This window comes from Schistosoma mansoni, chromosome 1, assembly GCF_000237925.1.
Source record: "Schistosoma mansoni strain Puerto Rico chromosome 1, complete genome".
In the NCBI taxonomy this organism is placed as follows: Eukaryota; Metazoa; Platyhelminthes; class Trematoda; order Strigeidida; family Schistosomatidae; genus Schistosoma; species Schistosoma mansoni.
Window position 1 is genome coordinate 60,070,359 of NC_031495.1, and position 9,811 is coordinate 60,080,169.

The 9,811-nt window shown below is 32.1% G+C and overlaps 1 protein-coding gene and 1 non-coding gene across 2 annotated transcripts in view; both read left to right on the top strand.

The window, feature by feature from the left end:
* Nucleotides 1-3,163: 3,163 nt before the first annotated feature.
* Smp_194780 (neurotracting/lsamp/neurotrimin/obcam related cell adhesion molecule) overlaps nt 3,164-9,811 on the top strand; it is a gene marked incomplete at both ends in the record, with an annotated part of 47,794 nt that continues 41,146 nt past the window's right edge. Inside the window, 2 exons of the mRNA XM_018795059.1 lie at nt 3,164-3,659; nt 6,779-7,162. Coding sequence (XP_018649409.1) covers nt 3,164-3,659; nt 6,779-7,162 — 880 coding nt within the window. The remainder of the gene's footprint in view (nt 3,660-6,778; nt 7,163-9,811) is intronic.
* Smp_tRNA_01514_Pseudo_TTG.1.1 overlaps nt 9,387-9,811 on the top strand; it is a 428-nt gene continuing 3 nt past the window's right edge. Inside the window, exon 1 of the tRNA in view lies at nt 9,387-9,811. This exon is cut by the window's right edge and continues 3 nt beyond it. This is a non-coding gene — a tRNA.

Sequence of the window (9,811 nt, forward strand, 5' to 3'; positions counted from 1 at the left end):
TTTGTTCGCTCTTTTTTTGTGGGGGAAGGTAGATATGTATAATAAATATTAAATAATATGGTTTTATCGTTTTATTTATCTCTGACATACTTATTATTCTTATCAGTCCATTATCAATTTTAATGAACATTTCTGATTTTTAAAAAATATTGTATACTATCGAAATACTTTTATTTTTTCAAATGCTTATTCCCTGTTTCAGCTTTAATCAACTACACAAATACCATGTAATTAGATACAAACCTACATGTACAGTTTAAGTTGATTCAATGAAAAGTAAAAAAACAAAAATAAAAAAAACATGGTAAAGACTGATTTTTTATTTGGACAAATACTAATTATATCCATAACATAGTATTGTAAAATACTAATCAGAAAGGTAATGATAACTTCTATTAGCTAATTATTCAACAGCTAAATATAATTAGTGAATAATCTTTGTATATCAGTAAGGAATCGAATATTAATTGTTCCTTGATAATGTGTCTATATCAGTAACCATCGTTAATTAAATTTATAGTCGGGCTTAGAATACTACGGTTACCCTAACATCAAAATAAATTATTCCTCAATATAACGAAAAATTAAAATAGACAGATTTCAGCAAAGTCACCTATTTTAGTATGGTTATTATCAAAAAGAACGGTTTAAAGTACCCACTTAAATAATCTTTTTCTATTTTCTGATGTATAGAGGAAACTATCTTGTTTATTTAACTTGCATTAGGAGATAGCAATGAGATAATTAGATAACTTATGTTTGTTCCTTGAAGTCTTAATTTTCGAAAATGAATTTTAAAAAAACCTATGACATAATTGACGAAGACAGCAAATGTAGCAGCAGCCTCTGAATCAGTAGGACTCAACATACATAAAGGAAAAAGCAAGATTCTCAAATACAACACGGAGAACACCAACCCAATCACACTTGATGGCGAAACTCTGGAAGAGGTGGAAATATTCACGTACCTGGGAAGCATCATTTATAAACAAGGAGGATCGGATGCAGATGTAAAGGCGAGGATTGGCAAAGCAAGGGTAACATTTCTACAATTAGAGAACATATGGAACTCAAAACAACTGTCAACTAACTTCAAAGTGAGAATCTTCAATACGAACGTCAAGACTGTCCTACTTTATGGAGCTGAAATGTGGAGAACTACTACGACCATCATCAGGAAGGTACAAGTATTTATAAACAGTTGTCTACGCAAAATACTCAACATCCATTGGCCGGATACTATCAGCAACAACGTTTTATGGGAGAAGACAAATCAGCTGAAGAGGGAATTAGGAGAAGACGTTGGAAGTGGATAGGACATACATTAAGGAAATCACAAATGTGCATCACGAGGCAATCCCTAACTTGGAATCCGGAAGGGAGGCGGAAAAGAGGAAGGCTAAAGAACAAATTACGTCGGGAAATAGAAGCAGATATGAAAAGGATGAATAACAACTAGAAAGAACTGGAAAGGATTACCCAGTACAGAGTTGGATGTAGAATGCTGGTGGGCAGCCTATGCTCCTCCACAAGGGGTAACGGGCGTAAGTAAGTATGACAATTAAAAACACGAACATAGTTATATCCGGACAAGAATAAATAAAATGGTAACCATTAGGAATTACTTATGGACTAATAATATACGTATAATACATGTATATTCATATTGCACTCGTTATAAGCTTTTATTTGACTTATTGACTATTATCACACAATATACTGTTCTTGAGATATCCCTAATTTATTAGTAGCAGTCCCTCACAATCACAGGCACTTTTTGGTTTCATCTTGTAAAAATGTTATTTTCTATTTTATGGTGTGATGTGGTCGGATTTGTTTGTATATAAACCCAGTATATTTGAAATATACGATTCGTATCGCGAAATCTGAGATTGGCCTTCTGAACTCAATGGGTAGGACTAGGCGGAAATAGGGCCAATCGGAACTCTAGGCTGCCCGTACTGGTGTATTCGTCATTCGTTTGGTCGTACAAGTCAGTGTATGCAGATTTGGCAATCGTATTTGCGATAATGGTATAAGTTAAGGATATAATAAACATGAAAGACTTCTTATGAACAAGATGACTAGTTTAACATTACTCATACAAATCAGTAGTGGATACCCATTAGATCAATAAGATCGAAAATGCAACTGATTCCCATTTATTTTAGTTGTTCTAGGTTGTTCATTGTTAAATTTATTAACTCAGCAAATGAACTTTAGTGAATGAGAACACAAGTGCGGACAATCGAATGTAGTTGAATGCAAAATTACAGTGTAGTGCCATGCTCCGTTAATCGATCACTTCGATAACCGATATAATACCAATCTTAACGGTTCATAAAATCAAAAGGCAAAGAGAAGCGGCAACTACAGTTTTATTAACGAATGACGTAGGCCAGAAGGCTACAAGAACATAAGTAAATATTAGCGAGCAGCAAATGCAAGCAATTACATAGGCAATTTATAGTCAAATTGAATAAGGGCACAGAAAAATAAAACAAAAGTTGATAATAGGATTTGCGTGCATACATATATGGGGAGGAGTATGAGTCATCGAATAATACTTAAGCAATTGGCTAGAGTGTCATGTGCTCTAGTGGTCATAGCGGTACAAAGAATATGCAAATTGTTATTATCCAAATGACGATGTCTGTTGAGTAAGTCGATAAAAAAAGCTTAACCAAAATTGACCATACTCGCAATCGATTGTAGGATAGTTGCTATAACAGAACATCATAGTAAAATCTGAGAACCATACAGTAAATTCTTCATTTGTTAAATGTCAATCAGTAGTCTCAGAATTCATCGTTCTTTCGTTTCCACACCAATCATTCTTTATTTTCGTTCTCTTTTCTTTGGTCTTCTTGACCTTCTGCCTCCAGGCATTTTACTTTCGATTGATGATACATACTACTTATATTTGTCAACATCAGTAACACACACCATAGAATCATTTAAAAAATATTATTCGTGCTATAAACACATTTATAAATAAAAGAACAATAAAATACCTTTGACACAAGTTTAGCGAATGAAAAAATTATGAATGACTAAACAAGCGTTCAATTTGAAGTTTATATGACTGAGTCAATTTCTCATGGGTAGACTAAGGCTATTTTTCTTATTTGACGGTTTGAATTCATAGTTATATAACAGATATATGTTTCGCTTATCTTTTACAGCGTATGAATTGAATCCGGACTCAGTTTTACAACTTGAACTGTCCGATCCGCCAAACAATTTAAGCGTACCGATTAATTCAACCCTATATTTAAGATGTCAGATTCCTGTTGAACCGAAACAATCAGATAGTATCTATGTAATATGGAGATTTCGACATTCACACAAAGATCCAGCACCAAATATTTGGAGTTTTATTCACAAGGATGATGATTTAGCTAGATGTCCGGAACCACCTAATACATGTGAATTCGTTAATCAATACAGTATATTTAATAAATTCAATCAATCACCTTTTAATAATCCAATTGCAACTAACAAATTGTCAGCAACAAATGATATTGAACTTATTCAAAGAAGGCAGTTATTTACACTTACATTAACTAATTTACAATCAGATATGAATGGATTATTTCAATGTCATACGTTAGTAAATTTAGATGCTTATGATAAACGTGGATACTTAAATATTCTAGGTAAGACAGAGAGATGAATTTAGTCTTTATATTTATCCATATAACTAGATGCTTTCCAATGTTGTATTGATTTGAGAATAGATTGTAGATAGTCCTAAAATGCTGTAAGATATATATATATATATATATATATATTTGACTACCGAATCAAAGCAGTCCCTCACTGTTTGTGCAAATGTAGAAACATTTAAAGTTCTAGTCTTGAAAATTAGTTCTGTTATCTAACAATTTTTCATGTTTAAATATGTTTCCATTTGTTTGTTTATCTGTGATTTATTCATCCAAGCTACTTGTAATTATTTCAACTGGCTACACTTTCTATCTAAAGTGTAAGTGAACAATATCTCTCTTAGTAAAATAAATAGCTATTCTCTACAACGAAGATGTCAAACAACACGAAAGAATCTACGTCACCATAAAACTTTAGATCATTTATGAATGCTCAGTAGTAGCTAGCTCAAGAGGGATTTGTATAAGCCTCAAACTAAGAACGTGGAGTATGAAAGTGACAGAATGTAAAACTGAGGAAAATAGTATGCTCATTAAAGGGAATAAGAGACCTAAGAGCAACCTAATAGGGGCATCAAGTGAAAGTCACGTTTATCATTAACTGATTGTAGTTACAATTATGAACGAGTGGATTCCGATTTGGTGATCTAAATTCAACACACTTGTAGCAAGACCTGGTGATAGTAGGTTTAAGTCCTAATGTAATTCATCAGTCTGAGGAGCTGTAAGCTAGAATAAAACAGTTATCCCATAGTTTCTGGTTTATCCAGTCTGTTTTGGAAAAAATCTTCATATGGAACTAATGTCCATAGTCCACTCCACTATATATAAGCAAGTTTTATGTATAATGACACACCATTATTGAATCTAGTTACTCGTATAGAGTATGATAATTGTTGATCAACTGAGTTAAGAGAGAGATTTTATCTTAATGTCACTAAAAATAATAATAATAATAATGTACATTTCTACTAATGTAGTCATTGTACTTTATTTCCTCTCTGTTTTTATAAACAAATTAATGAATATCATGTGGATAATAACATTTAACTAAATTATGGAAAAATGATTATTTCTATTCCAAACTACTGAAAGTTTGACTACTTATATGACTATTATTTCATTACCAATAAATATCAGACCAATATGATTACAGAACTAATTTAAATATAGTCGTTTTTCACTTGTTACTACGGTGAGAATGGACAACGAAGATGACGGCCACGACGGAAACAGCAATAACTACTACTACTGCTACTACTACTACAGTTACTACTTGTGTTAAAGTCTTGTATATGGGTCATCTCTTTGCTAAACGAAGTAATGATAATAATAGGTATGCATAGATGTGACAACTGAATAAAGTTATGGATAAAGCAGCGTTTCAAATAGCTTTTATCACAGATTATCAACAGATCAAGAACTTTTGAGAACCAAAGATCAGTAGAAAATTACTTCGTTTTAGTTTAGAGCTTTCTAACAATCCACGCTATTTGGAATTAATTTCATTGATTGATTGATTTCCAGTCGACTTATATCATGGTCGACTGTATTGTTAAAATTGGTGTTTTTGAAGATAAGAAATCTGATATATATAAAAACTGTATATCATCTTAAATATATCCTCCATAAAAAGATGGACAACTCTTTTACACTGAGTTTCAGTGTCTCTAGCTTAACCACAATAAATCCTGAAATTCTTCAGAAACTTTCAAAAGTGACTTAGAATCAAGCATAATGATCACATATATATACTCAGCATAATTCAAAGATGGTATTTTTTATAATGAAGGCATTGATACATGAGTATGACCAAGTCAATGAAAATGAATGGATAAATAAATGAGCCTGGATATTTATGATCATGATTAACCTATATCTTAGACTTGACACATTAAACAAGATATCATAGCTTAATGTTGAATGTGGTAATTGAAATATGAGCTATTTTTGTCATATAAACCGCTGTTCCGGTTGAAAAGACAATGATTAGTATTTATTTTTACGGTAATTTGGATGAAATATACTATAGAAAAAAAAAGCCGCTTACACTGGTAAGTTTAAAAAAACACAAAGTATACCTAAATCAAAACACAGTACCAGTCAATTTAAGTGTTGAATCTTGAACTATCTCAAATAGATAACATAGGGATAGTATTTTCAGTAATAACTAATGATTTCACTTTTCATTAAAAAATCATGTTTTCTTCTTATTTTCCCGAAAAATTAGATGCATATTAAACTTGAGAATATTAACAGTTTTCCATATTTCCTTGTTTGACATACTTGAGTCAACAATACTTAGTAATGACAAAGATTCACCAATAAAATGTTGGAATAAGAGAGAAGCTTTGGGAATCAGCTGATTGGTTTTGGTGGAGATTTTTCTCAAGATTAGATGGTGTAAATGTGGAGTTTTCACTGCTTTCTTATAATATCATCAAATTCTACCCAAATGTTTTGTTGATTATTTTGCTCGGAAAAATGATGGAATCTCCAGGATTAACCCATCCTACCCAGAGAATAAAACTTCCTCAAAACTATGAAATGTTTATCGATTATTATAATCATTTTCTACCAAAAATCCATAAAGTATTTGTTTTAACTGGAATTAATTGTGTTCAACAAGACAGAATAACTTACACCAAAAACGTCCTGACTATGTATCAGCCCGTTCATAACGCTTGTAAACCGAAAAACTACAGAAAAAAAAAATGAAATTTAGTATCTGAATTCTTCGAGTTGATCACTACTGTAATGGTAGATAAGCAAGAGTAGAGGTACCTAAAATAAATCTGTTTTTGAGTAAACGAAGATTTTGTTACTTCAATATTAAACAAATGGTTCGATGGACTTTATGTCTATCAAACTATAAATATAAACTGTTTATCAGATTTCTGTAAAAATTATCTGACCCATCTTCCGACAAGAAATAATTGGTAATCGGAGATATTTTGGTAAATCTCCCTCTGTGGGACTGAAAGAATTTTTATAATTTAAAATTTCATGCTTCTAAGGTTCAATCTATCACGTTGTAAATGTGTATCTGTTAAGTTTTTCTAGTTATTTTCATTGGTAAATACATTTGTACAGTTTGTTTTTATTTACAGCTCCTCCACAGTATCCTTTGGAAATAGTAAGAATCGATGATACTATGCCACCAGATACTGAACTATTCAATTATTCAAATACTTTGGGAAGGACTTTTACTATTATTAGTGGAAAATTATATTACTTCAGTTGTCTTATTACTCATGCTAATCCCAAACCAGTTGTAACCTGGTTTATTCGACATTCTAATGGTGAGATTCGGGAACTAGTCACATTTAATAATTTAAATTATAGTAAACAATTATGGAAACCATTTTCAAATTATGTGGATACACAGACATCTGATGTTCTAACTCATGAAGATGATGGCACATTTTTAAAATGTACAGCTAAGAATTCTATGGGTTTAGCATCTTCTGAAGAAGTGAACTTAAATATCGAATGTAAGTTTAATTATTTATGTATATTCTGATTATAAAACAAAGAGATTACTTGAAATCAGATGAGTAGGGTGTATTATTTACTCGTTTGTTTATATACATAATCCATAAGGACCACTCCTTCACAGAATGATCCGTTATGAAATGAACTATGATGGGTACAATTTACTTTCATAAAAACTGTTAAAACAATCTATCGAAATGCAATCTGTGATAGAATTCATGGTTTTGATAAGTTATCAAAGAAATACTTACTCAATCAAGAAATGAAATGAATTTCAAGCTACACAAGTGAATGGCTTAAAAATAATCCGAACGTGATCTAAAATCATGTAACAACAATGATATTTAGACTAAAATGCAAACATAGTCTACTAATTAGTTGTAAATATAATATAATGTTATATCCCGAGGTTTTTTTAATTGACTACGATCACTAAGGCAAAGTTGACATGACAGACAGGCGTTTCCAAGACTAAGAGCTAAGTGTAAAATGAAAAACAAGGTACTCTGGTGGATGAATAAGTTAATGCACTTTGCTAAGTTTTATGTTTATATATCTAACGTACAGATGTATATCCACACTGATGAGTTATGTACACTTCTAATCAATTGCCGAAGACAGCTTTCTAGTCGTTTTTAGTCTTTTTATTCTCGTAACAAGTTGAGCAAGTTTTTAGGAACCCCACTTATTACTATCTGAATCAGAAAACTGAGAAACGTAACAATTGCTATAGAATTCCGAAATAAATTTCATCTATTTGTATTGTACTCACTTATTTTTATTCACACCCTATGCTTCCATATACATGTGAACGACTAAACATTATAGAGCCAGAGACAGTTGTGTCTTTCCAGTCTGAAACTCATTAGCGCTGTACATTCATGACCCCGCAAGAGACTGAACCCAGGTTCTTCATACATCACAATTGAAGCCCAAGTTTCAGACCTCTAAGTAAACAAGAAATGAGAAATATAAACCATTGAACCCCAACTTAGTGGTATAAACTTTGAGAGTTCCCTGAAAACCCTAAAGGTTAGGTGTTCTATCCTTATCTAAATTAATAATCCGATAAAATGGCCAGATTAAAGGCAAAGTACATCGTTTAAAGCATGTAAATTTAGGATTGTCAAACCAAATAGAATAAAATGGTTAATGTTGATGTGACTCATAAAAAAAGTCAGCTTGAATCTGTATATATGTTAAGCGAAAATTTAAGATCTGTCATCAGAATATAAATATGGGTCAGATAGGGTGAGAGAGATATGATAGCTCAAACTACAATTCGATCAAGTGGAAGATTAAATTGTGTGAAAAATTAGTAAGACGTAATAAGGAGGGATCAATGCGAAGTGAATGAATCATATATAGGGGAGATTAATAATGATATTTAATCGATAATAATAATAATAATACAAAAAGAGACAATTACATTTGACTACGAAAGGTCGTAAGTACATAGTCAAATTAGGTCATTCAATAGCTAAGATGATTGTTCATTAATTGGCCTTGTAGTTCGCCAAGGGAGGAGCAGGGGTTGGAGATATTTCTTTATCCTGATGGCTACTGACTCCGCCGTTTGAAGGACTTTAAGCCTGACAAGCTTAGGCAAAAACTTAATGACCCTATAAATAATTGAAAAGGATTGGTTTATACTGGCACTATGACCCGTTTGTACTAAATGGGCCAATATCGAGCTGCTTACTTTCTTCACCAAACTTTTGTTTAGCCACGCTGGGAGGTGTTCACGAGCAAGTTTAGTGTTAATTACATATTACAGTAAATATATGTGTTATTATCAGTGTTGCGTTCGCAAAAATATTTTTCTGGGGGGGAGAGATATTTTTTAATTCTTGATAATGTTTTTCATCACAATATGATATTAGTTCAAAAATAATTGAAATTCAAAGAACACTGATTAGTTTAAATCCATTTAGTATTGTATGTTTGAATCTTCCCATTGATGTGTTAGGACTGCAACTGGTCAGTCTCTAATTGGCGTATGTGCATACTGTGCGTATTGTCTCGATATAGCCTTATTTCACAAGCATTGTAAGCAAAGATGGATAGTGGCTATCAGTGGAATCCAGGACGCGCATTTCGTCCTATTTGAGACTCGTCAGCTGGATGTACCTGGCGTTTGAAGCGAAAGGTACTCAATAACCAAGAATGATTTGTTTTTTTTAATCTTTTAAGAAATCTTTGAGTATAAGAAATTTTATTTTGCAAGATCAAAGAATATTACCTGTCATTATTTATGTGTTAAATTAACAGTCTGCAAAAGCAAAGTGGCTATCAGGAATCATTAGCTGAGTGGATAACGCGATGGTGTTTGAAGCGAAAGGTACTGAGTTCGAGTCCCAGAGTGAACACCAACTCTGAGATGCAGGTACATCCAGCTGAAGAGTCCCAAATAGGACGAAACGCGCGTCCTGGATTCCACTGCTAGCCACTATCCATCTTTGTTTACTGATTAGTTTAGTCAATCTACAAACATGACACCATAATACACAACAATTAGAATATTTTATGTAATGTAAATATTAATATCCATAAAAACAATAAATAATTTACCTTTACTGACTAAATGTAACTGAGCTAATTAATCTTATTGACTTTATCCTGATTAGTTTATTATGTAATATGAGATG